Source organism: Haliaeetus albicilla, chromosome 6 (genome assembly GCF_947461875.1).
Source record: "Haliaeetus albicilla chromosome 6, bHalAlb1.1, whole genome shotgun sequence".
Lineage (NCBI taxonomy): Eukaryota > Metazoa > Chordata > Aves > Accipitriformes > Accipitridae > Haliaeetus > Haliaeetus albicilla.
In genome coordinates this window covers 11,562,655-11,589,913 of record NC_091488.1, presented here as the reverse complement: position 1 = coordinate 11,589,913, position 27,259 = coordinate 11,562,655, and the positions used below count along the sequence as shown (strand labels likewise).

The following is a 27,259-nucleotide window of genomic DNA, read 5'->3' as shown; positions in this document are numbered from 1 at the left end:
TAAATTTTAAGCATATGGACTAGTTTGGGCTGAGTAGAAATCTTTCCATGGTGTTTTAACTTCGCTCTGTTGGGATTGCAAAGCACCTCTTGCCAGAGGGATGTGTGGGATTGAGGAGGTGCTAGAGCACATACTGAAAAATGGTAAGAGTCTCCTCTGTGGCAAACCAAAAGCTGGAGAGCCACTTTCTGATCTGTAGATGGAGAGTCTGATCACAGGCAGTTCCCCTTCTTCTTACTGCGGGGTCCAGTCATGTTTTACCTCTCAGAAGAGGATCTTGTGGAAATCTCAAGCAAGGATGACACAGCTGTCCAGGACATCAGTAAGTTGAAGGGAGTAATCCATGGCAATCTTCAATAATAGCATTCGTTAGGTCATCATACCTGAAACTGTCAAAGAAGTGAAGTGCTGGTCTGTCCCACAATATCAGAATAAGGCAACATTTTTTTCTCTTGGTTCACTTGGCAGATTGCTAGCCAATAAAGCGAAGTCTCTTTTCTTTCATACTCCCCTTAATAGTTCTTTACTTTATTCATTGTTAACACTAAATTACTTGTTTTCTTCCTGAATTTTACTGTGTTTGGGCATCGATTCTGTACACAGTAATTCTGTCCCCATCTTCTGGAAGAGGAAAGAAAAAGAAAATAAGTTATAACAGAAAAAAATGTTGGCTAAATTCTCAAAATTTGATACTGTTTTTGCAGAATTATATGCTGCAGTTTATGGTGAAGTATTTTGTAAAGTTTGGCCTAAATCTAATCAATTAAAGTATATAGGTATTTTTCATAAATCTGTGTATCTTCATGTATTTTATAGCATTTGTTTTGGGTGATGAGTACTACTGAACAAGTTTAGTCTGAAGGAAAACTCTTTTTCCATCCATCCAGCTCTTCACTGTGGTTACTCTTGCTTTTCTGGCAGAATACAGCCCCTGTCTCGTAGGGGTGGGCACCATGTTACCTGTGGAAGCCATCAGACACTCTGAGCAGCTAACAGAAATGGAAAAAAATGCTTATAAAATGGTTAAAACTGTGGCCAGCAGGGATAGTATTTCCTGCAGCACATTAATTATTCGGTGTTGCTGGGTTTGGACCAGCACAAGCTACAACCTGTGTCACAGCTTATTTCTTTTGTAGTCCTTTGGTAGTTTTATATTGGTGATGGTTGTTTCTGTTCTCACTGTAGTTAGTGGAAGTAACATTGTGCCTCTGCTCATTCATACAACAACCAAACAAATACATGGCAAATGAGTGGCAGTAGCAAAGCCAGCTTGAGAAACTCTTGCTCTTTCCTTACCAACACCAGCTGGTTCTTCCACCTGCACTATTTTGCTCTCCACTTCAACTCTTCAAGTAAAGTAATTTTGTGAGGCCATGTGGTAAACTGCTCTCAGAAGCCATCCAGGTTATAACTAACTTGACAAAGAGGGAAAAGAAGAAAATGTTTGTTTATCTTGTGAGTCAATTTCCTGATCCAGTTCCCTAACACAGGCCCACAGACAGCTCTTTTGGCATAACTGGGGTGCCAAAGCAGGAGCAAGCCCAAGGCTCCTGCACCTGGCATCTGCTGAAGGAAGCATTCCTCAAACTACGTTCTTATCTAAGACATCTGCTTGCTCTTGAAGGAATCGGTGAGACTTCTAGCTGTTCTTGAGAAGCTTCATTCTTTCCCTGTGGTGGCCCTGGTGTGATCTTTACATAATGTGGCACCTCTTTCAGGGAGTTTTTTCCTGTTTGTTTTTACAAGCATCTGTTATCTTGTGGTTTAACATCTAAAGCTTTGGTAGGAGAGTGGGATCCATTCATAGTCTACCTAAGAAGGCCAAATAAAGCATATGTGCTGGATAAAACAAATCTCTTTCTTGTAGGATAACTCCACCTTAGATGTACATAATGTGCTTGCCATGCCTTGCTAATGGACTGGTGGTTAGAGAGCGAGCTATCCAAAATATGAACAGCAGGACTAAAAATAAAACAAAACCAGAGGAAAAGAATGTGTTGTGGGGTCCCCCCTGTTTCATTCACTAAAATAAGAAAGAGATTAAGTCCATGCCTATTGGATTAGACCTATTGCTGCTGTGTATGTCTGCCTCTCCTAATCAGTGTTTGTAAACTTCCTAGTGTAGCACTGCGCATGATTCCAGTTGGCAGGAGTTTGCAGTGACAAGTATGGTGTTTTTGTCAAATTACATCCAAGTGTAGAAGGGAGCAGCATGAAGATGATGAATCTGAAATTTGCACTGAATCTACAGATTTTATAACTTTTCAAAAGAATATGTGAGCTGCAATCAGTATCTAAAGTCATTGTTACCTAGCAGTAAACAGAATCTCAGGATGGGGAGGAAAATGTATTTCTTGGGTGGAAGGCAGTCAGACACCCACAGCACCACCTCATTCTCCTTTTTTATGTTTGTCCTTCAGTGGAAAGAATGAAGGGTGGAAGCAGAAGCTGTTATTTCCTTGTCTTTCATTACCTTAGCCCTTCTAAATCAGCATCTTGCAGATCCATCACTTGATCCCACCCCAGATAGAAGGAATGACATCCTGCCCATGGGAAGGTTAATAGAGCAGCTATACTACAAATCTTTTGCCACTGCAGTCGAGCCGATCCTGAACTGAGCTGGTGTAATGCATGGAGTAATGGTGATAAGCATGTGCATCTTGCAGGCACAGATGCTGTTTGTTTGAGTAGCCTATGAAAAAATGCTGCTGATATAGAACAAGGAATTTCTTAGTGCTGAACAAAAGAGCTTAGAGGGAATTTTGATAAAAGAATGTATTTTATGTCTTAGTATCTTGCATTGAATAGTTGGCAATGCATACCGATCAGTCTGTCAGCGTTGAAAGTAAAACTGCGTGTTTTACTGGTGTTATTAGCTCTGAAGCATTCCTGTGTCTCCAAGGCTTATTTGGAGGAGCATCTTTAAGGCACTATTTGAATTTGGCCTGATTATGTTTCAGATATGTACTTATATTGCGAGCCTTTTCAGAAAAATCAATAAATAAACCATTTGAGAACAAATTCACTGCAGTCCCAGGCTTTTCTAGTCTTTTCTGTTCAGATGGTCATGATGTTACAGCTAGATCAGCCCATCTGCAAATTTTCAATAAGTACCAATTTTGCCAGAGCACTTTGACAAAAATTGCAGACTGCTCTGGCAGAAGAGAGAGATGTTTGTTTTCTGCTCCAGTCTTTAGTATGTCCTTTGTGGTATCCACTGCTGAAGTCAGCTTGTAAATCTGAAAATTGGTATGCAGTTGATTGGAGGTGAAAATGGAGTGTCACTCAAGGAACAGGCATTAGGCTACCTGAGGTGATAATTTTGTCTTCTTTTTGCTGATGTGGGGCTAGTTGTTGTTGGGCCTGAGAACTTGTGGCCTTAGAGCAACAATGAAGCATCAAATAAATGTGGCTGCAGTGTATATAAAATATCGCAGACTCCTCCACACCTAGCTTCCTCTCATGTATGTTCTTTGGTAACTGGAAAGCTAATTTGGGAAGGAAGGAAGACAGTTTAAGATATGCGTGGAGTTTGACTTGAAAGTACCAGAAGTTGAGGTGAAAGGTAGGTTGAGGTAGGGAAGGTCATGGTGATTTGTGGTTTTTCAGGGATTTTTAAAATTTTTTTTTAATGTGAGGGTGAGCAGTTTTAACCAGGAAGTTTATATATTCATGATTTTGTGTATGTGTGTGTGTGTTCGCGTTGTTTGTATAGTCTTCTTATACTGTATTTTGTAGGTTTTTTAAAGAGTATAAAGTTCTCTTGTTTTTAACAAGTATCAGATACTATCCAAATACTATTCTTTTATATCTCTTATAGCCTTTTCTATGTTTCCTGTGTCTGCCTTTGTCACTGGTGAAATAACTTTTTTTTTCCCTCAAGATTATCTGCTGTATTTTTTTAATTGTCTGGTTTTTAATTGTCTATTTCTAACCCCAGAATTTGAAGTGGCCTATTTGGTACCTGACTCCGGATTAATGAATCACCAACAGATATCTCTAGCATCCCTGTTCTGAAGCTAGTTTATTTGTTCTTGTATTTTTATCCTGGCACAGTATCTCCTATATCTTAATGATTTTTCTTTGCAGTGCTTTGTCAAACGCTGCACTAAAATACAGCTATATTATACATACAGAGTTCTCATTATATGCTTGGTACAGTTTTTTAAAAGCTCAGAAAGCAAAAAAAGAGATTGGGTTAGTCAACAGCAGTTTCAGTTCAGTTTATCAACCCACGCCAGCAATTATGCCTGCTTCACTAATTGCCAGGACATGCCTTTTCTTTTTCCCAAGTTCCTTTTCTCAAACTGAATTCGTGTTCTAATTTTCTACACCCAGTACAATGTATGTTTTTTGATTCGGTATCAAATGGAAGGACATGGAATTAAGTAAAAGAGCTAGCACACAGTGAGAGGTGCAAGGTGCAGCTGGGAAATCCCTTCTCTTTCGCTCCCTCCAAATTAATCTGATTACAGAAAATCAGCCTTTTAAAATACATTTCTGTTCCATGTCCAAAGGAAGATAATGGAGCAATGATGTTCACTGGAACTGCAGTGGTGGCTGGGTAAGGTAAACTTCCAAACTGTAGTACATAAACATCAGCACATACATGCAAACCACATGTAATACAATGGATACATAGAGTGTTTCATGGCCTGATACACAGACTTTATTACTGGAAAGTATTGCTGCCATCGCTTAGCAAACCCCCCCCCAAAACCCCAATTACCTTGTTTGACAGGGTAATTTTAACTGTGGCATTAAAGTTAATTTAATTCCGCTAATGACTTTCAGTTAAGCTAATTTTTAATATATCTAAAAAAACTGGAAGGGATAGAATGGTTTTGGTTTATGTGATGTGGTAATTTTGGAAACAAATACAGGTATTGCTGGCTAATTCAGTTTGTGGATTATATACATGGTCTGCTAAAAGTCTGCAGTTCGGGGACTTACCACAAGATTTCTTGAAAATTCTTTATAAGTAGTGTGTGTTTAAGTCTCTGTAGCCCTCTTTGTTTATGTATGTCTTTATGCTATAAAACTTGTCCTGTGACTGATGCATCTGTCAGTGTTACATTGCTACAAGAGCAATTTTCTGTTGATGTAGGATCTACCATATGTGTGTCCTGCTAACAGCAGTAGAGCCAACTGTGATTGCAATGTGGATGAGGAGGGAGGTCCTCTGGAAGAAAATACAATCATGTAGTGAGGCCCTTCAAGCCTTTGATTGGTTTCGTGTTGCTGTCACATACTCTCAGATAAAGGTCCTCTGAAGTTAATCACTGTGCCTTGTGCAGTCCTCATCAGGGCAACTGTTTTGCTTTTAGTACAAACATCTTGGTTCTGGCAGGCTACTGGTTAGTACTTTTAAGGTGGTTTCCCCTTGCATGGGGCACCAGATACACTCTGTTAGTATACCTGTCTCCTTTTATCTTCTTTTTTTGGCCCAGATCCATTTATTCAAGTGCCTTATGCCAACTCACCTTGTTGTTGAATTTCCTTATGTTAACAGTGTTTGTGGAGGCAGAGGTAGAGACTGTAATTAGGCAGTTGTTAAGTATGTTAATTAAAATTCATAGTCACAGTTAAGATGTTTGTGTTGTGATAAACTTCACATGTTCTTAAGCTTAATAAAAAATTGTGTGTTTATTTGTATTTTGTGTGTATATATTAGAGATGTAGAATTTGCCCTTAAATATACGTTTATGTTTTTTAAAATGCTACTGTGTGCTTTAAATGATACAAATCAAAGCACTTTCCCATTACTTGGAAATCTTGGCTGGCTCTTGAAACTGAGGACTTTTTTTTTTTTTTCTTTCTGTGGAGCCCCTGGGCTTGGCATGTGCTTCCATTAACTTTTGAAAATGTAACACTACATTTTGAGTATATTGGAAGGCTTCCATAAAAAGCCATTAATTTGTGGAGAAAAATAGAGTTTTTTGAGTCTGTTGTAGTTGTTGCAGTGGCATGGTCCGTGTTCTGAAAAACAGAGTACAAGACCACACGTATTACAGAGTACTGTACAGATCATGGCAGCACACAGATAGAGCACATATAATGCAGTATAATTGATTCTGCACAGCATAAATTCCCTAAGCTGTTCTTTGGCACCTGGGGAAGGACCAGTGTCTTGTTCCTAGCTGTATTCTTACTGTGTGTGTGAGGAACAGGACATTGGCTTTTACATCTGAGTTCAAGTGATACTACTTTAGGAACAATGCTTTGCAGAGTTATGGTGTCCTTTCTTTGTCACCGTTTACTGATAATATGGTTTCACATGAGCATAACACCTACTTCACAAGGCTTTATGAAGACTTATATTTTTAATGCTTTAAGGAGGCAAATGTGCAGTGTTCGAAACAGCATTTTTTTTTTTTTTTACAACTTCTGTCATTGAAATCTGTAGTAGTGCTCTGTTTAAGATAGCAGATGATAGATCATGTTCTCCAGATGCCTGCCTTGTACTTCTTTAAGTACAACAGCACAATGTTTAGAAAGGGTTTGGAAATACAAAATGATTTGGAGGTCAGAGTGTGATGATCTGCTTGTGCCTTACAACTTACGTATCTTGATCAAGAGTCCAACTAGCTGAGAAATCCTTCAGTAGCAGTAACTGCTTGTTTTGACCGGGAGGATGAGTGCATACACTAAGAGGTTTGAGGGTAATACACTCTTTTAGAAGTGGTTTAAAACAACATCCTAACATCTGTCATAGTTCCTTGCTTCTCAGGCGCTCTGCAAGGACGTTTTCTCTGCAGAGACAATCACTCCAAACTCAGGCAAGAGATTTTAGTGGAGTGTAGGTCAGAGTCTGAGCCAGCTTGCAATAAAGACAAGCCTGACCATCACTTCTAAGTGAAAGCAGTAAGATCTGCCTGGGTTTTATGACTTTGTGAATTATTCCTAGGCATCGTAATTTAGTCATAAAGTAGGAAAGTAGCTGAAATTAGTGGTTGGTTCTGAAAACATACCTGTGTGTTGATCTTGCCCAGTAAAGGAAAACGAATTAGTAGCACAGTTGAGTTACATATCTGAATCCTTGATTTGGAATTCTGCGCATTATTCTCTGTGCTGCTTTTTCAGGCTCTACCTGGATGGTTTTGATTCACTTGTCTAGTCTGTGTTAACCTTCTTATCACTGTTCTTATTAATTACTGCTACTGTGCTCTAACTCATCAGTCTGTTACAATCCATTGGCACAAAGGACAGGACACATCTAGCTTGGATGGTTCATCATTTGAATATTAATTGAAACAGAGTCATCCTTTTTCCATAAACTTTACTTATAATGCAAGTATCTTGCTACAAAGCAGAAGAGTTGAAGTGCAAGGAAGTTAAGTCTTGTAATACAGTGCTGCGTGTATTTTGGGGAGAACTAGCTGCATGAAAGTCAAATCCTCCTTTCAAAAGAGGAGTCTGAAAGGTTCTCTTCTGATTAGCAGAATCTTGTTCCTTCTTTCTTCTTAGCCAGTGCCCTTTTCTTGACAAACTGCATTTCCCTTGGAGATAAAATCACCTTTTAGAGATGTGAACAAATGATAGAGTGAGATTTTCACGTGGCACATTTGTAGCTCAGATCTGATGGGCTGAGCTTGATTTGCAACCTCAACCTCTGATATTTTCCTTGGATTTGTGGTTTACAAACTGTTTGGTTTGTGGGCTCCCTTGAGGAAATTGGTTTTGGTGTGTTCTGTTACAGTAAAGCTAGCATTTTCCAAAATTAAGAACTTTGAAGGAACTGGAGAGTTTGGATGGAGATGTCAGCTTTGTTTCATGAAATTTAGATAGCAACCTGTGGACATGTATCAGGGGACATAAATACTATGGGAGAAACATGTATGCAGTTTACAAAGTCTGTTTTTATCAATCTTTTTTTTTTTTCTTCCTCACACTACTTTTTTTTTTTTCCTTACTCTGCCTTTCACTCATTGTTCCAGATTTTCCCTCTCAACTTGAGCTGCAGTATTGCATTGTGGTTTTAGTTTCAAACCTTAAAATGAAATGCCACTGCAGCCATAAACCCAGTACCCAAAGAGGGAAATATGTACCGACCATGTTGCAGAATAGAGAGGTAATTTTAATTGAATTTCATTCTTGCAGAACTAGGTCATTGTTCTCTAAGGTTGTCTAAATTAAGTACAAACTCAAACATTCTAGTTAAATGGTCCACTGATCGTTTTACAGCAAAGGACATATTATCTTTACTGACAAAGCTGGCATAGTTAATAGTGTAAACATATCATACCACAGGTTTGTATCCTTATAACCAGAACTTTAGGATGGGTAGCAGGTGATGATATTTTGTGTATTTTTACACATGGAGTTCTACAACAAATAAAGCTGAGCTTTTTGTATGTAGCGGTGTCATTGAATGATGGAGTGACCCAGGCTGGAAGGGATGTCGGGGGGTCCCCAGTCCAGCCTCCTGCTCAAAGCTGGGTCAGCACTAGGTTCAGACCAGGTTGCTCAGGGCTTTTTCCTCTTGGGTCTTGAAAACCTCCAAGGACAGTGATTCCACAGCATCTCTCTCAGCCCCCTCTAAACCTCTCTTTCTCTGAATATGTACATATAATGCAATGCATTGGAAATTGTGGGGTTTTTTGTTTTGTTTTAATGTTTAGTACCTAGGAAAGCAATAAAATGTAGTTCAGTTCAGAAGTTCAAGTAATTTAAATGACAGTTTTTCTTGCACACTTAGGAAATTTAAGATATTTATCCCCCCCCTTTAAAAAAAACAAAACAACAACCAAAAAAACCCAACTTTCCTCCTGCCCCCAACTGAATACAAGCAAGGAAAAAGGAGAACTTCTTGAGTACTGTAAAGTGTGTGATTCTTCTGAAAATTTACTTTTTTCCCTGCAGAAGCATAGTAAAGCTGCAATACAAATTTTAAACAGAAACAGTTCAGTAACAGCTTTTCACATGGCTCTAAGCATTTCTCAGAGTAAATAAAATTATTAAATGAGAATTTATATTAATATTTACTCTAAGGCAGAGCTAATCTTTGAAGTTAACAGCTTTCCATTTCAAGTGGTGTTAACAATGAATTACCAAATAGGATTAGGAGGTAAAAATGTGTACTTTTATTTGTCTCCAGACCATTGGTACATAATGTAGATTACACAAATATAAACATAAAGTTTAGCAATCATTAAAACTGCATTTGAGATGTTGCATTTGCTTCAGAATCTTCCTGTTAGTTTCTCTGTTGCTACACTCACAATTTTCCGTAATGTGGAATAGTTTTTCTCTTGTTGTTTTACAGTCCCCTCCCCCCCTTTACATAACAGGCACAGCTTAGGCTGTGCTCTTGAAGGAAATGTATGTTTGTAATCTTTCATTTCTAACAATCTTAGGTACTAGTTCTTTGCGGTGAAGAAATAGCATGTTTCAGTGTATGTACGATTGAAATGTTTTCTGGAAGGGAGGGGAAGAGGGACTGTAAATTTTAAACAAAGCTCTAATTCATGTGTTAACATAGCGGCAAGGTCCAAAAGGTTGCATTTTCAGAGGTGAACCAGAACCGAGATCTAGCTATATATATAATGTATGTAACTCAGGACATTTTCTGTCTGTTCAGGTCTTTAGGTTGTTCTACTAGTAAAACAATTGGTATCACTTCTAAAATTTGAATCCTGAAGGACATCCATTTTTTTGCTTTTTATTTGTGGCTTGGTGGCTGGATATAAGTTTAAATTACTTCTGTGCTTGTAGGAGAACTAGACTGTTGGTCCAGTTTCCCCAAAAAAGCCAACACCTTTAGAGGTTGTCCATGTATTTTGAAGTCCCTTCGTTTCTTGTGTGTTGATTTTTCCCTTGAGCACTTGCTAGTTTGAAGATGTGCATTCTGATAGTTCTGTAGACTAGGAGCCTGCATGGGTGATGCATCTTCTCTTTGCAAGGCCGGGATAGTGCTTTCTGTGCTGTGAGAACTGGATGATAGTTGTCCCTTCAGGTACTTGTGAGGAAGAACTAAGCCCAATTTGATCTCATGCACAATGTTGAAGTATGTGTTTCTTCAAATGTATTCTGCTTCAGTGTGTGTATTTTGATTTAATCTCCCAAATATTTTTCTGAAATGTGTCATTCAGATCTGCCAGCCGTGCCTTTCAAATACAAAACTCCTCCAGTTTTGATGTTTTGTGATTTATTTTTAGAAATGTAACAGTTCTGCCTCCTTTTCCTGAAGATACTTAAAAAATATGTTGGAATTGCCCGTTTTCTTCTGAGACTTCAATTGCAGTAAATGTCGCTACATGATGTGATATAGGCAACCTTAGTTTGGGTCTTAAGAAGAACATTGACATGTGCTTAGACTGGAGGCTGAGAGATTTAGGGTGAACTCAATTATCTTTCCTTTGAAGAGCGCTTATCAACCTTACCCAAAGTGGCTATGGGTTTAGATTTGCCCAGGATTTGCAGTTCTGTGGGCAAATGATACTTACACAGAATGACAGCAGAGGGACAGCATGGAAACCAGGAATTGTCCTCTGCTGGAGAGCCTGTAAGAGACCAGATCATCCAAAACAGGGGATAATGGTGACATAGATGATGTGTGTCCCTGGCAGCTGGAGCCCTGCACGCTTGCAGAGTATCTGCTATAACCTACATTTCCAAAACCAGAGGGAGGAGTATCACCACAGGACTCTTTCTGTAGGGAGCAAGGGAAGTAACGCAGGTATAGACTGTTTACAAGCTGGTATAAAGAAGCAGTAAATTAAGCACTATTGTGCATTTTAGTCAGCTCGGTCCTCATACTAATCAGATACGATCTGAAGGCGTCAGTTCTGGCATAGGCAAAATCCCAGTGGAGTGAGTTCCTTCAGTTTATTTACACAGGTGCAAGGAACATGTTCGTGCATACATGCACAGAAAAATGACAGTTTTAACACTCAAAGTTGGGTCATTTTGCAAAGTAGCAGACAGATACGCAGAGAAATTCAGGAAGCAAAGGGAAAGTGGTACATCAGGGAGTATAAGGTGAAACTGTCAGTATCTCAGTAAAGGCATTTGTCACACAGGTGGACCTGGCAAAGGGCTACTTGTGGCTTCTGCCGTATGCTTTGAGCAAAGCATAGAGACAACTGCGTACTTCAGTGAACTATGATAAACCATTACCAGCCTGAATTTGTTCTCTGTTGACTGAATGCCATAAAACCACTGTATAGATCTCACTTTATATTTATATACCATTTCACGTGCACTCTTTGCTGAATTACAGCATTTTGATTGCTCATGAAATAAGGAGAGGTGTTGAGGTGACAACTGAACTGGCGCGCATATATATATATATATATATACACTTCAGAAACATGAAAAGGTTTGTTTCTGTATGTAGAAAAAACATCAGTAACTGGAGTGGATTGATTTTAAATCCATGAATTAAAATAAGTAATATAAGTGTGTTTCATATTAGCAAGGAAGAAACTTGATATAAATAATTGAGTTTAGTCCTGTGTTGAATTTGTACTTTCTAGTCATTTTCCAAAGGAAAGGTTGATTCTTACTGGTTTATAACATTGAAAAAATGGTTGATGCTCAGCTAAATGCATAATTTCAGGTGATACTTGGTACTTTTTTGTACAAATATGAGAGGCAGAATTTATTGATTTTGTGTGATTTGCCTGATTCAGTAAATTTTGCTCTGATGTCAGTTTTCTAGATCTGTACATGCAGAAATCGTGTATTTCTAATTAGGTAGTTAACTTTCACTTAAGATATATTTAACCTCTGGTTTGGATAGAACTTCTTAATTAAATTAAAAAAAATCATAATCAGTGCTTTTAGTTAGCTCTGCGCAAGAAATTAAAAATATGGGTATATATTAAAAAGATTTAACAAGACATCTTTTGAATACAGCTTCCTTTGTAAGCAGGGAAAGTATTAATCATTCAGTGAACCAGAAACTGTTTCTGATATGTATGGTCCTTTAGATATGCAGGGATGATAGTTAACTGATACTGTTCTTTAATCATTGGTTGAAGGAGGAAGATAGCATTTCCTTATCCACTTTAAATGATCAAGTTGTTAATTTTGGTTTGTGTAGTTCATTTTAAGACGCAGTTTTCTCTGTAGCGCTAGAAGGGATGATTGCTGTCAAAAGCTGCTTTTAGCACTTCAATATACACTGTTTTCAGGTCATCTTCTGATGACTAAATTCCATGAGACTTTTCAATCAGTTTGCCTTGGTAGCAAACACGTACTGGCTGAACTTGACTTCATAATTCTTTTTATTTTAATACTTTATAGTAAGCCTAGACCTCAACATCTGTGGCTCTTATTTCAAAGGTAGTACTAATTATGTTTTCTAATTATACTTTGTTTTTAAATGACATTTTATGTCCTTTAATTACTCTCTGTTTTGATAAGAATCTTTATAGAAGGAAAATTCCTTGAAGTAGAGTAACCATGGCTTATTTTGAGGGTTCAATCTGAACTAGAGAATTGCATAATTAGGTGTGTTAGATTACAGTCATGTATGTTTATTCAAAACAACACTTTAGGGCAAATTAGTAACTGTGATAGAGTAGACTAACACCAGTAAGTGATTGTTATGGAGACTTTTAAAGGCTTTTTAGCCTGTTTTGCACTGATGAAAAAAGTGAGAATATCAAGGTCCCTTGCTGAATTTGAGCTGTCTGTGACTTTTCCTCAACTATTCAAAAGCACTTTAAACTCTCTTTTACCAAGTGCCCAGCCAAGCTAACCTGACACGTAGCTGTCTCCAAGAGATGTGCCCTCCCTTGTATTTTCCCTTCTGTTGGTTGAAGCAGATTAACTGGCCAAAACAAACCAAAAATCCCTAATCCTACAGAAAAGCTTGTTGAGAAATCAAATGACAGCGAGTACTGGTGGAGACAGTAAAGAAGGATTGCTCTTTCTGGTGGCCATCAGCTGGTACAGTGCTTATCCATGTTATAGAACAGCCCTCCCTACAAGCAGTTGTGCGTGCTCTTCTTCCCTAAAGCACTAAGTGTAAATCTGATTAGCTAGTAAATCATAGAAAGTGTGTTCTGTAGTGTCAGGTGTTAAATAGTTGGAGAGATGTGATGTAAATATTGCACAGAAATGGATTAATTCACAGTTGTTCCCAAGATGTTTGAAGGAAATAAGAAATTCTTAGGTTTGTTTATTGCACGGGGGGGAATTGAACATGGGATGACAGTCTGGTTAGAGGCAGTATTCTCATTTATTTCTTTGAAGAGCATGTGCAAACATCAGGGTTAAGGTCATAACAGTCTTGCCATGTTCTCACCCCTTTAATTCCTGGGTCTTTAAAATAAAATCCAATCCACCAAGGAGAAACAAGAAACCGGAGTGAGAGTAGAAGCTTAGGGTAATTTTAATTTGATCAGGCTGAGACAACCCACCATTCTGTCTTATCATAAATGTAAGATTACTTTGCTTTCTGGTTAGGGATGAACAGGAACCTTTGTTATATATTGAAAGAAGAGATTTATTCTGTGAAGACCTGTGTTGACTCTGAGCTGTAAAATGACAGAAATGCAGTACCTGCAGACAGAAGGAACTACGTATTGCAGCACGTAACTCCATCTTGTAACGGCCCAGGGTTTGAAATAAGGGGCTTACCACTTAACATCTTTCATGTGTGAGAGAAAGTACATACACAGGGAAAACCTAATGTCTGGCACAATACACCCAGAGATTTTTAATATATGTGAAGGGGTTGCCTTTGTGATAAAAAGGGAGAGGCGTGCGTCTCAGTGAAAAACGTGACTGGCAAAAGCTTCGCTTGTTCACTCCCCCCTCCCCAGCAAATTGCCTGAAAGTGGATCATAAACAGCGATGCATCATTACTATTATCTCCTGGTGTGACTCACTGAGCCATATTTAGTGGCTCATCTTTTGGGGAGAATTCTTACTCAGAGCAAGTAGAATGTGGAAATAAATATTAAATGTTAGACTGTTATGTCACTGTTGCATTAGAATTTCTTTCATGCCAGATAGAAATGTCTAAAAATGGCTTGAACAGCAATGCATTAGTTTTCTCCTGATTCAATGCTCTTGTTTTCATTATATTTATCTCTTTTTGGGCAGCAAGAATGTGTTTGTTGATTGCACTAGCAAATTCATTGATATTTCAGTGTTTGGTTTGCTGGTAATGTTAGGTAGCAGGTGGCTTTTGGAGCATGCTTTAGGCTTTTTTTACTTTGGGTTTTTAAAAGCACTGTCCTTTTGATTGCCTAATCATGCCTCAAATTAATTCTCTGTGATTTCTTTCTATTCTCTTTTAGTTATAAAGAAACTGCCTGTGACATCCAAGTATGGCTCATAACATTGATCCCTTTTAAGATTCTTCTGTCCTCCTTTTGGAAAGATTGGTTTTCTGGAATACTAACAGCATCCTCCCACCGTATTTTGCATTAATTTAGTACCTTGAAATTTAGACTGCTTTTCTTGACAAGAAAGACTAGCCAAGGCAGTGATTGCTACTGGACCAGCCTCTCCGTCCTTATCCCTAGATGAACTCTAGCCTGAGGATCCAGAGCTCTGTTTTTCTGGTGCTGTTGCCAGTGTCACTTTTGTTCCATGTCCGCTGCTGTAGTAAAGTACTGCGTTGTTTGTTTATGTTGCATGTATGTTGACTCAGCTTTCACTTTGAAACAGCACTCAAGATTTTTACATATGCACTAGCAAATAAGAATCCTTTCTTGTGTTTTGTGATATTGATAACATATTAACAAAGCTGTGTTAGTAAAAGAAATAATCCTGTGTTCTGTTACAGGTTTTGGGATTTGAAGTTGATACGGTGAACTCTGTCCAGTTTTCAAACCACACAGGTAAAATTTTACGTATGTCTCCAGATACCACTCCAGTCACTCAGCTCTACTCAACATGTGGCTCACCTCATCACATGACAGTGGAAAGGAGATTGGTCTTATGTTTTCATTCACATTTTCACGATACAGGACAGAAATGTAATATTCATGTTTTGATTCAAATCTCACAAAAGTCTGCATTTGGGATTAGGGCATGATACGATGGGCATGATGCGATGTGGTAACATCCTGTTCTGCTACTTCAGGGTGTGAGTTTCTTTTTTAGGCAGTAATCTAATTAACTCAGTGAAGTAACACAAATACGGCCATCTACACAGGCAGGCCTGTGAACGGGGGAGTCTTCAGTACTGTTTTCTGTGCATTATGGCCCTATGACACTCATATTACCAACCCAAACAGAAGAATACTGAGCTTGTATTGAAATGCAATGTTTCCTCTCTTTATGTGCCCACCCAGATAGCTAGCAAGTATCCTAAAATTACATTCTGGAGGGAGGAAGGGGGTGGGTTGTTAATACATTTGGGTGTATTTTTACTTGGGTTCTAAACCTGAACACAATGCACTCACATTATACTTTCAGACTTCCTAACACTCACAGTGCTAGAGGACTTTTATTTTTCAAAAGAAAGCTGAAATTTATGTTTATTTTAGCAATATCTTTCACCCATACAGGAGGTCCAAGTGACTTGCTATTTTTGGATTAGTAGAGACACATCTACTGTCATGGTGGTGGCAGGTTGTTTGAGGGGAGATCTACTCTGGATAAAGAAATTCTAAGGGTGTCTTAAAAAAAAAATCCGGGAACAGATTCTTACTTTAACATCTTGGAAAAGAGCAAAAATTGTTTCTGACAAAGAAAAAAAGAAAAGACAAAAGTTGAGAGTTTCCTAGTATCTCACAGGTACAGTGTTATTAATAAACTGCTAATTTTTGGAACAGAGAGCAGACCAGGAAGCCTCTGTCTTCTCTTACTATGTTGACCTCCATGCAGCTTTCAGAAGGTTATAAGATGTTTCTATCATGGAAGGAATTCAGTGTCACCCTGGGAAGAAGAAATGAATGTTTCAAAGGTAGCTAGAAAGCCATCTCTGCTTGTTGAGGAGAGGCACGGAAGAGGTAATAATTAAACAAGGTGTGTGGTCTTTCCTGGCTCAGGCAAAAAATTGCTTATTTTGTTTGAACACTTTGGCACAGTACAAAGGTTCTCTCATGTTTTTAAGAGATACTTAGATGTGACTTATGTCTTTTTTAAAGTATTTAGTTTTGAAGTTTGGGATTTTTTGTTGTTTAGTTTTTGATAGCTGGGTAAAACTGTTGTAATCTTCCAGAAACGAAGCAATTTTTGCATGTGAAATAACTCGGCACTCAAAATGGATGAGTACCTGTCATTTATTGGCTTTCAGTTTCAAGATTAAATCAGCTTTATAGGGCGTTAAAAGAGCTTAATAGAGATTTTATTGGACCATAAACTGAATGTGTCTGAAGGTAGGAAAATTACATTACCAATAGGATGACCAGGTTCTTAAAACAGAAAAGGAGGAAGATTTTTATTTTTTTAATAGTATCTGTGGTGGGTTGACCCTGGCTGGATGCCAGGTGCCCACCAAAGCCGCTCTATCACTCCCCCTCCTCAACTGGACAGGGGAGAGAAAATATAACAAAAGGCTCGTGGGTCAAGATAAGGACAGGAGAGATCACTCCCCAATTACCATCACGGGCAAAACACTCAACTTGGGGAAAATAGCTTAATTTATTACCAATCAAACCAGAGTAGTGTAATGAGAAATAAAACCACCCCTCCCTTCTTCCCAAGCTTAACTTTATTCCTGAATTCTCTACCTCCTCCCCCCCAGCAGTGCAGGGGGATGGGGAATGGGGGTTGCGGTCAGTTCATCACACGTTGTCTCTGCCGCTCCTTCCTCCTCAGGGGCAGGACTCCTCACACTCTTCCCCTGCTCCAGCGTGGGGTCCCTTCCATGGGAGACAGTCCTTCATGAACTTCTCCAGCGTGGGTTCCTTCCCACGGGCTGCAGTCCTTCAGGCACAGACTGCTCCAGCGTGGGTCCCCCACGGGGTCACAAGTCCTGCCAGAAAACCTGCTCCAGCATGGGCTCCTCTCTCCACGGGGCCACAGGTCCTGCCAGGGGCCTGCTCCAGCACGGGCTTCCCACAGGGTCACGACCATCTTCAGGGGCATCCACCTGCTCTGGCGTGGGGTCCTCCCCAGGCTGCAGGTGGAGATCTGCTCCCCCGTGGACCTCCCTGGGCTGCAGGGGGACAGCCTGCCTCACCATGGTCATCCCCACGGGCTGCAGGGGAATCTCTGCTCCGGCGCCTGGAGCACCTCCTCCCCCTTCTTCTTCACTGACCTGGGGGTCTGCAGGGCTGTTTCTCCCACATATTCTCACTCCTGTCTCCTGGCTGCAATTGCAGTTGCACAGGTTTTTTTGCCCTTCTTAAATGTGTTATCCCAGAGGTGCTACCACCGTTGCTGATGGGCTCGACCTTGGCCGACGGTGGGTCCGTCTTAGAGCCAGCTGGCATTGGCTCTGTCAGACACGGGAGAAGCTTCTGGCAGCTTCTCACAGAAGCCACCCCTGTAGCACCCCAGCTACCAAAACCTTGCCACGAAAACCCCATACAGTATCACAGCTGAAGAACGGTTACCAGTGCTTCATTCAAGGTTTGGCAGACGACAAAGATGGTAGAAGCAACAACAAATTAGTGATTTTCCCCCCGCCATAAGAAGGCCTAAATGAACATCCCAATACCAAAAATGTCTCAAAGATCACAACTCTTTAAAATGTTTGGAATTTTTATTTTATCTCCTGGTGTTTAGAAGTCACGTTAATTTTTTTTCTGTAATCTTGATTATCTTAGTAAATGTGTTAAAAATCCCAAAGATTGCTGCACGCAACTTCATGACTTTGGGAAGCAGAGCTTTCAGAAGAAAATCACAGTTAGGTAAGTGTTTGGCACTTGCCAAGTGTGAGTAAATGAGATTATATTTAGAAGTACTGGTCATTTGGCTGAAAGAGGAAGGAATGGAAAAGGAAGGTTGGCGACATACTCCCTTTTATGGCAGGTCTAGTTTTCTAACACTGCAGTTTTTTCATGAAACCCTTTCTACCCTTTCTTAAACTGAAGGATAGATTCTAAGCCCAGTGGCTTTGCACCTCCCCTTTGAGAGAGGCATGTAGGAACATGTGGTGTCCTCACACGAAGACTTTTCCAAGCTTGAACATTTACCTGTGCCTGCACACCAACTTGCACTAGTACCTGGAAATCAATGTATCACTGTAGGGATTAATGAACAGAAACTGCCATGCTGGGCTGTGGCTTGTGTCTGGAGCAGTGCCACAATACATAGGAATCGTGTGTTGGATGAATGGGTGAAGATAACTTGATTTTCCTACAAGAACAAGATTGTATGAGAACCCTTTCTGTCGTCATCATTAAAGCTGAAGGGCAAATTTCTCCTTCAAAATCTAGCTGTGAACTTTAGTTTTTAAAAGAATGCCACATACCAGAGGGGCACGGGTAGCAAAGTGTGTGAGATTTTGGACATGGTGTTCTTTCTTTCCCCATCCCCATCTTTAAACCTGGTCTTGTTAGCAAAAGATAAAAGCAGAGAGAATTTATGACTAACAGGCTTTCTTGGGTGAATCATTATTGCTTTTTTTTGCCCTGTCTTTAAATTAGTGAGATACAACAGGCCTATTTCTGCTGACTCCCGCTCAGAAAATTCAGCTTTCTTTAGTCTCTGATAATCCTGAAATTCGGAAAATGTGCTTTAAATCAGTCCCCTTGGGAGAGCAGTTTGTCATGTTGCTTGGTGAGGAACTTTTATGATTAGAGTGACTCACCCTTGAATGGCATCATGCTTCATGTACAAATAAAAGAAGCTGTCATGCAACCTACAAAGATTCTGTGCTTTTTATTCTATTTTACTGTATTGTTTGCAGAAGCATCTCATTGTCTGATGTGCAAAAATAAAAATCTAGATTTTTTTTATTGTATCATTGATTTTTGGGGGTGCATTTTTAATTCTTCAGTGATTTGCATTTTTGTTTTTAATTGATAGGTTAATGGTAAGCATATAACGTGCTTACTTTTCCATCTGAATCCCACCTTTGAAACTGCTCCAGAACAAATAGCCTGGGTTTTTTTCTGTTCCTTTTTATTTTTAAGCAAAGCACTTTTGACTTCCACTTAGTGGGTGTGTAGTGGGTGGTTGGGTTGGCTGGTAGGTCTAATACATAAGAAATTATAATTATGTCTTGTTGATGTGATTCTTCACAGTCTACCACCCATATGCAGTCATTCACACCTGTGCAGTGTGGGACAGAAAGAAAAGATCTCCAATCATGCCTAACACTGGTAGCATTTTACTCCCACAGTGATGAGCTGTAAAAAATCCAGTGGATAGTTTGGTACTGTGTTTCTGGTTTTGTTGAAGGCCTCCTGGTAGCTGAAAATTACGTCATGTGTTTAGAACAGGTTGTCTGCCAGAGTTTGTGTTGGAATTTTGTGACACAGCTGGGACCAGATTGCCTGCCCATCATGTGCCTTAAACACTAGATCTTTCTTCCTTTTTCCCATGTAAAGTACTTGGTTACCGAAGCCACTTGGAATAGTTTTGCAAGGAGCACCACAGGAGGAGCTCACACCTCAGAACAGAATGTTCTGGGTTAGAAAACAAAATCTTACGTGCCTTGCTATACTTAAATGGTAGCTTGTTTTTTACTTTTGTTTGGTTCGGGGTTTTTGTTTGTTTTTTTTTTTTTCTTCTCGTATGCCTAGGATTTTTATTCTTTTCTTTTTTCTTTGTGTTTGAAAGTAATTAAGAGGCTTATAAATACATTCCAAAAGAGAAAAAAATATACCAGTGGAGAAAGGCAAGAAAGAAAAGTATGTAAATTCATCTTGGGTGCAGTATTAGCTGCTTCTCTTGGTTGTGGTTTTGGTTTTTTTTCCTTTTTCATACAGATGAACCAAGGCATTTCCTTGGAGACTAATGAATACGTTTATCATTTTAGAGGGATAAGTGACAAGTGGCATTGTATCCTGCCTGTTTTTTATTCCCTTATCTGCTAAAAGCAAATACATAACATTTAATTGCAATAAAAGGCTGTAACACAGATCAGCAGAAGGGGTATAAAGATGTTTAAATGTTTATGTTCATCTATGTGTTTAAATTTATTACTAATCTGGGAGACTAATGAAGTCAGTCTGAGCCAAGTGCAGTTTTGGAGTGCTGTATCATGATTTGCAGTGTTCTCTCTGTTCTCTCAGTCCAGCACTGAGGGGAATTTCTTGGTGGTTTTGTAACCAAAACAAGGAAGACTCAGCTTTCTTCCTCTGTGGAAGATACAAGCCAAGATCTCACCTTAATATCCAAGATAAAAGAGTAATAATTTGATCCAGCTGCCATGCCTAACCAGCTCTGTAGTCTCCAAATGGGATGCTGTTGTTCTGCCAGGTACAAACTTGAAACTCATTCTTTAGTTTTCTTGGCTGTGGTTCTTGTATAATGTGTGCAAGCAGCCAGGTACTGTGAGACTTTGAACTTCTGTATTGTGGAGAGCCTCAGTGGAAATATTACTGCAGAGCAGGAGTTATAGTAAGTGGACAGTTAAACAGAAGATTTTAAGTTTTCTCTTGCTGTTTTTCAGATACCCACATTTAGTGGTGTAGGCATAGGGATAACATTTCTAGGAAGCTGACTTTCTTTTAGGTCTTGCAAGGCAGCTCTGGGCCTTCAAATGTACTCATTGCCAGCCAAGTTCTTATGTCTAGCCAGGAAGACAGTGATTCCTCATTATCATCCTTAAGTCCAACCACTCATGCTTTTCCCTAAAGCCAACTGGACCTCAAATGTTTAAGCTTGCTGTTGGCATTCCCTGCTAACTAGCTTTGGGTTCAGAGCTATGCAGTGGTTTTTTGACCACACAGTATCTATCTGGATTTTTTGCCTTTTCCCTTTCAAGGTAGTCCCTCTCCCTCTTCCTGGGACCCCAAGGTATAAATCCTTCAGTTAGTAAAACCATTTTTGAACATGAGTAACTGGCTTTTTCTTCTGTCCCTCTACAGAAGATGCTTTTTGGTTGTATATTCCACCAGGAGAGTAGGATAAATTCAGGGTCGTGGGATTTGCCCCTGCTCATCATGTTACATGAAGTTACCCTGGGGAGAGGGCTTAGGATGGTTTCCATCTTGCTGCCAGTTTTGATTTTGTTTGTTTCTTACTCGAACATAATTCAGCTCCTAGTGAAATCACAGTTCTCTGCAGATCCAGTGAAGGCATTGCCCTTTTTCTTCTCTCTGAATAGTTGGGGCTTCCCTAGGGCCTTTTTTCCTCCAGTTATTGTGTGATTAGACTTTAGGTTGTATTACATGTCTTATCAGGTGCTAAAAAGGATCCTCTAGATGCCCTTGGAAGTCATTGCTACAGAGTTCAATGTCCCTGTCCCATGTGGGTAACTTACAATTCCTGAGCTAAGGCTGGGCTGCTTCTAACATTATTTCCCTCCGTCAGTGGAGGATCAGTGTGACATGAACCCTGTGCATTAACAGTTTAAGACAGTTTGACATAGGAAGGTGAACTTTTAGTTAAATAGTGAATGTGCAGCGTCCCTCTGTAGGAATGGCTCCCGAGAGTATCTAGATTGTCTGGACAATCTATTGTAGTTATTTTTATGGCCATGTGTAAGATGAATGACTGCTCTTTTGCCAGCTGACCTTGAGTCTGGGTGAAAACTGCATTCAGTTTCATTGATGGGCACAATGGAATAAAAAGGACTCTTGTTGTGTCTCTATATGGACTGGCTTTGCAGTGCTAATAGAAGTAGAGATTCGGGGAAGAGGAGAAGGCAGATTATTTCTCTCTGAAGCTGCAGATGTGACAGAACAAACATCTGCATATGTGTTAAATAAGCCAAATACTTGAGTTAGTTGTAGTCAAGGGTTCCTCATATACTTGGGGCTAGATGTTTGCCTATATGTTAGGTGTTGCCGTTTTGAATATCACTATGTTCTGCAATGGAACTACAGCCCTAACAAATGGGAATCCCTCACTTTGTCCCTTTCTTCACAGAGACTTTTTGAAAAGCATTTGCTAGGGAGAGAAATGTAGTGGCTGATGTGAGTCAATCCCCCAGCCAGCTGGCAGCAAGTCGTGTTTTAGAGGCTAGGCCTTTGTGAGCTGAGGAGAACAAAATGATCCATCTGCTCACCCTACTGTGGGTGTATTTGCATTCATAAGAAGGAAAACTGAAAAATGTGCTTATCCTAGGCTCTAGGCACCTTTTGGCAGTTACTCTAATAACACAGTTTAGAGTGATAATCAAAGCCAACAGGTTTTATAGCAGAATTTTCTAACTCAGAGAGCAGAAGTTAAAACAAACAAAATACCACTGTCTTCACACAGAGGTGGTGTGGAAGAAGATACCTCATTTAACATTTCACTTTTCCTAATTCCAGTTAATAAAAGGATAAGCTTTTTAACAAACTGTTAATTTATGGAGGTTGGAAGAGTTAAATTGTGGGTGCTTCATCCAATATCCTGGAGGAAGCCCCATTCTTATACACCAGGCAGTGATGGCTGCCATCTAGATGGGCAGATTTTGATGACAAGGTGCAAGGTGCTTTTATGTTTTTCAACAAATGTTTAGTGTCTGTCAAGGAAGTTTAGCTTATTTTTTTTACCTTGAAATTGGCTGCCATGAAGCTTGGTCCATTGTTTGCTGAAATCAGGTCAGCTTCTCCCAAGTAACTTCACCTTCCATCCACTTCTCAGCCAAGAATATTGGCTTGTAATTCTTGGAGATCATTCAAGGATAAGAGTGTATGGCTGTTATTCGTCTGTTTATAGTGTCTTTCTGATACTCATTTGGCTTTTCCAGGGTCCTCAGCATTAAAACTGTGCTATTTGTGGAAGAAATCTGCCAGATGACATTGTATGTTTAAAGAGCATCCATGGCAATGTTCTGCTGTGGTCAGTCTATTCCTTATATGCAGGTCCCAGTGAACGCTGTATCTGATGGGTGCAGCAGTGCTGCATGCCTGTGTCCAGACAGATCCACAAGCCTGTTTAAGAGTGTCATCTAGCTCTCAATCTTTTTCTTTTTTTTATAGTATTAAATAACAAAAATAGATTATACTGACACCCTCCTCCAGTGAAGTCTGGAACATACATTTGTCCCCCTCCACACAGGGCAGGGATAGTTGTATAGGCTCCATGGGAAAACCTGCAGGAGCGTGTGTGTGTCTGCTTAATTTGCTGATAAATGGACAGTCTCAAACTCCAGTGTAGTCACTCTAGTTCCTGTGGGAAATAGAGGTGCTAAGAAGAAGTTGAGCGTGTTAACTGTTCAGCTGACAGCAGCTTTCATTCAGCAACAGCATTTTACAGAAGAGGAGGTAGAAATGCTTTCTGGTGCTAATATCTGATACAGTCCTTCCAAGTATATAATCTGTGTGATCCTAAATAGAAAATGTAGCTCTTAAAAAATTATCTGGCATTTACTTTGCAGGTTATGCCCACTGGAAGGGTCAGGTGTTAAATTCAGATGAGCTTCATGAACTGTACGATGGACTTAAGCTGAATGAGGTCAACCGGTATGATTATGTACTCACAGGTAAGAAGAGCTTGTTCCTTGGAGTTCCCATGAGATGTAAACAAAAGTACATAAATATAAACCATATCGCTCCTTATTCCAAACCAAGCAATTACATTTTCCCTCCTTTGATTCCTCATGCAATTTCATCTGTATATTATAGTTTCAACTGCTCATGCTGTTTAGTTTGAAACAGCCAGTGTTCCAGCCTGAAGGTTGTAATTGGGTGGGTAAATTGATCCCCTTGCATAGTTTACAGACTTGTACAGGCTTAATTAATGTTTTGGGAGTGCCTCTACTAAAAAAAGGATGAGGAATGTCAGAGTATTGTTTTTAAATTTATTATGAAGACATGAGTTTAACCCTTTCTCCTAAATTAGCAGTACTGGCACTCTGCGGTACTATAGCATGATTTTATACACAGTTGTCTGTCCTTGTTTTTTCTACTTGATCTTTAAGGGGTAGTGCTTTGGATACAGAGCAAAGTATAAGCAGGGTTGGATTTTGGTTTTGTCTTTGTCATATCTCTTGATTTTTTCCTCTTGTTCCTGTGTAGGTCCTCTGAGTAGGTACAGTTCTGCAGGACATAATGACAGTGCAGTGTTTTCCTTTGCTTGCCACTAGGTGCAAAGCATTTATAAATACAGGCAAAGAACTTCTTGTAGCATGCTTTATAGAAAGCAGAGATTTTCTGTGCTGTTTTTATTAAAAACTGCTCCTCATCCAATTCCTCTTTCTCAAATGTAAGTTACTGATCAGGTTTCACCTCAGTAAGAGCTATGCATCTGGTTTAGATTACAGTATACATTTTTTATAGCAGTGAACAGTCACTTTTTAAAGGTAAACAGAAATATATTGCCAGATTTGATTGACTTCATGCCTTCCACATGAAGGAAGGTGCTTTATACACAGGGAAAACTGAAGACATTAAGTGTATGGATTATAACCCCAAAGCAGTCATTCTGGCTTGAAGGGTATGGCATGTCTGAAGAGTTATGGTCAGTTCTTTTTCAGGGAATATCTCCAAAGTAAAGGAGGCTGACTAGAATATAGACTGAACTAAGGTTAAGAAATTAATTTCGGCATAAATGGGTTCTTTGTGATTGAGAAATAGACAAACGCCCTTTCTTTCCTTGAAAGAACTCGCACAGAGGACATTTCCAGGAAAAGCACACTGTACTGTGGCAGTTTTCAGGAGATGTTAGTATGCAAAATTATTAAGTAATGTTTGAGTATTCTTTTAGCTGAAATGTTCCTTTTTTATTTTACTTGCAACTCTTGGAAGAGACCCCAACTCCTTTCTTATCATTGTCTTGTACTGGCAAAACAGATGTAAGAAATTAAAAATGGTAGAAGGAAAACCAGAAATCTTCAGCAGAAAGAAATTTTTGGAGAAAAAAAGGAATATTTATTAATATGCCTTTTAAAATAGGATTTGTGGGTAGATGGGTCAGTGTGGTGTTCATGTTTAAAAATATTGTTTGGAGTAGCCATTTTTTTCAGTATGGACAAAAAGAAGGCATGGGTAGAAATGGCACTAATTTCTTAAGATCTGATAACACTCTCAGTGTTTTAGTATTCAGCTGGGCTGTGGCTGAACTTAAGATTCAGGTTTTTTTCATTCAGGGCCAAAAGACAGATTTTTCTCTTCAAACAGGAACAGCCATTCACTATAGTGCACAACTGTACTTTATGCCTCCAACAACCTGGATATGATTATTCAAACACTGAAAACAAATCAGTCAGCAGATGGGATTTGACTGTAGTTTTATGTCTGATGACTGTAGATATCTTGGCTGAGATAATAATTTTTATCTTTAGGCTGATTTTACAAAATAACACTTTGTTAACTTTTGTGACTGTTAGTTACTTGTAGATCTTCATATATTTGTTTCATTTACAGTGAAAGACTCAAGGTAAGAGAGAAACTCCAATTTAGTGTTAAATTTTTTGAAACGCCTCTGTCAATAATGTTAATCTTACTCTGTTTTTTTTTTTCAGCCAGTCTGCCATCACAGGTCATTTTAAACAAAAATCTTTACTTGGCTTTTTTGACTGATTATCAGCATTTCATAGTCGTAAGACAAAGCATTTTGGCCAAAAATCTTGGAAGCTTTTTTCCGTTTCTCTGCAACATCTCAGAATTGATCGATTTTGCAAGTAGAAAAAAAAAATCTCCAAAATTTATTTTTAAGTATTTTAGTAGAGTGGATATTTCCAAGCTGAAGGTTTGAAGAAGCCACCTTGCTAAAAATAATACTATTAAATGAACTAAAATAAATTAAAATCAAATTATTAATTAATAAATGTTGTAAATAAAGTTAATACATAAAATAAATATATAAAGAAACATCCATAAAATAATAAATGATTAAATAAGAATATTGTGGTGCTAGCATTGTGATCAGGGCCTTGAGATATAATAAAACTTATTTCCAGCTTATTTCACTGCTAAGCCTAAAAATAGAATTTTATTGGTATATTGGCCGTTGCTCTAAAATACTCAAGATTAATTCTCCATTGCATTAATGTATTGGAGTGTATCAGCACCAACATTAATAATAATAAAAAACCTGCTTCAAACCAAGAGTATGAGAAAAGTATGTGGAATTTAAAATATTTCTTATTTACTACATGATGAATAGTACTGATTCAGACTGCTGTTTTGAAGAAAAGGAGTGTTTTTTCCTTTCAGCCTGACTTTTTTGTATATATGTTCAAGCATTTTGAAGCTGTGTGAGCCCTTTATATATAGTATCCATTAGTAAATGGATTTTTAAGGTTATATTTGTAGTCATGCAAGCACTGTCTGAATTTGTCTTCCATTTATTATTCCTGAATGAAATACTAAGACAACTTTGTTCTAAAAATGCATTGTTCCAAAGAATGAGAAGTATGCAGCAATCCTATCCAAAATTTAAAAAAAAAAAAAAGCGTTCATGAAAACAGACTTCAAAAGTGTCTTTGTTTTTCCCAAAGGATATACAAGAGACACGTCATTTCTTGCAATGGTGGTGGATATTGTCCAGGAGTTGAAGCAACAGAATTCTAATCTAGTGTATGGTAAGGATGTGTATTATAATCCTTTCTGCTTCATCATTGTATATACCCATCATTTTCATGTTTTAGGATGAAAATGCTGTTCTGATGTTACCCAGCATTTCACAGCCATCTTGTGCTTTGATCTGTCTGGGACCAGCTGAGGCTCCAGTGAAGTTTCGTTTCAGCATTGCTTAAGTGTTGAGGGAGTTGGTTTTTTATCTTTCTGATTTTATGCCTTTCAGTATGTTTCTTGCATTATGCCATCCAAATGAGAATGTGCCTTGAGGACTGATTGTCTGTATCAAAGAAAGGCTTGTAAAATCCTAGCCGACTGCAGCTGTTCGTAGTTCAGAGGCATAGGCTGTAAGTGCTGATAGCTGAAGCCTCTCCTTGATGTCCAAGTCAGTCAAAAGCAGGATAGACTCTCCCGTGTTGCCCTGCCATGGTTTCATGTTACATGGCAGAAGAAGTGTCTAACTGTGCCTTATGAGCTTCGTAATTTAGCTTAAAACTCCAAGGCTTTTTTAGCTCTGGTGCCCTCTGCTAAGATTACCTAGAAGCACTCAAAAGAGCTACAGCCTCTAGCAGCTGCTGTCATCAACGTGTCACATCAGGCTGAAACCTATGAGAAAAGATTCTCCTCGCTCCTTCCTGACTCTGTTTCAGGACTTCTGAATATAACCAGTACAGGCTAAACGTTTAGAGTGGCAGGGCAAAGTCATCGGGGATTCGGTGGGATAAAAAGCTGTGAATAACAGTTTGAGCCTGTCATCTTCAGGTTCAGTAAACTGTGTGGTC

At 39.0% G+C, this 27,259-nt stretch overlaps 1 protein-coding gene across 1 annotated transcript in view; it reads left to right on the top strand.

Annotated features, from left to right (window-relative positions):
• PDXK (pyridoxal kinase) overlaps window positions 1–27,259 on the top strand; it is a 51,808-nt gene that overhangs the window by 7,510 nt on the left and 17,039 nt on the right. The window contains exons 2-4 of the mRNA XM_069785018.1: window positions 14,747–14,801; window positions 23,336–23,440; window positions 26,399–26,482. Coding sequence (XP_069641119.1) covers window positions 14,747–14,801; window positions 23,336–23,440; window positions 26,399–26,482 — 244 coding nt within the window. The remainder of the gene's footprint in view (window positions 1–14,746; window positions 14,802–23,335; window positions 23,441–26,398; window positions 26,483–27,259) is intronic.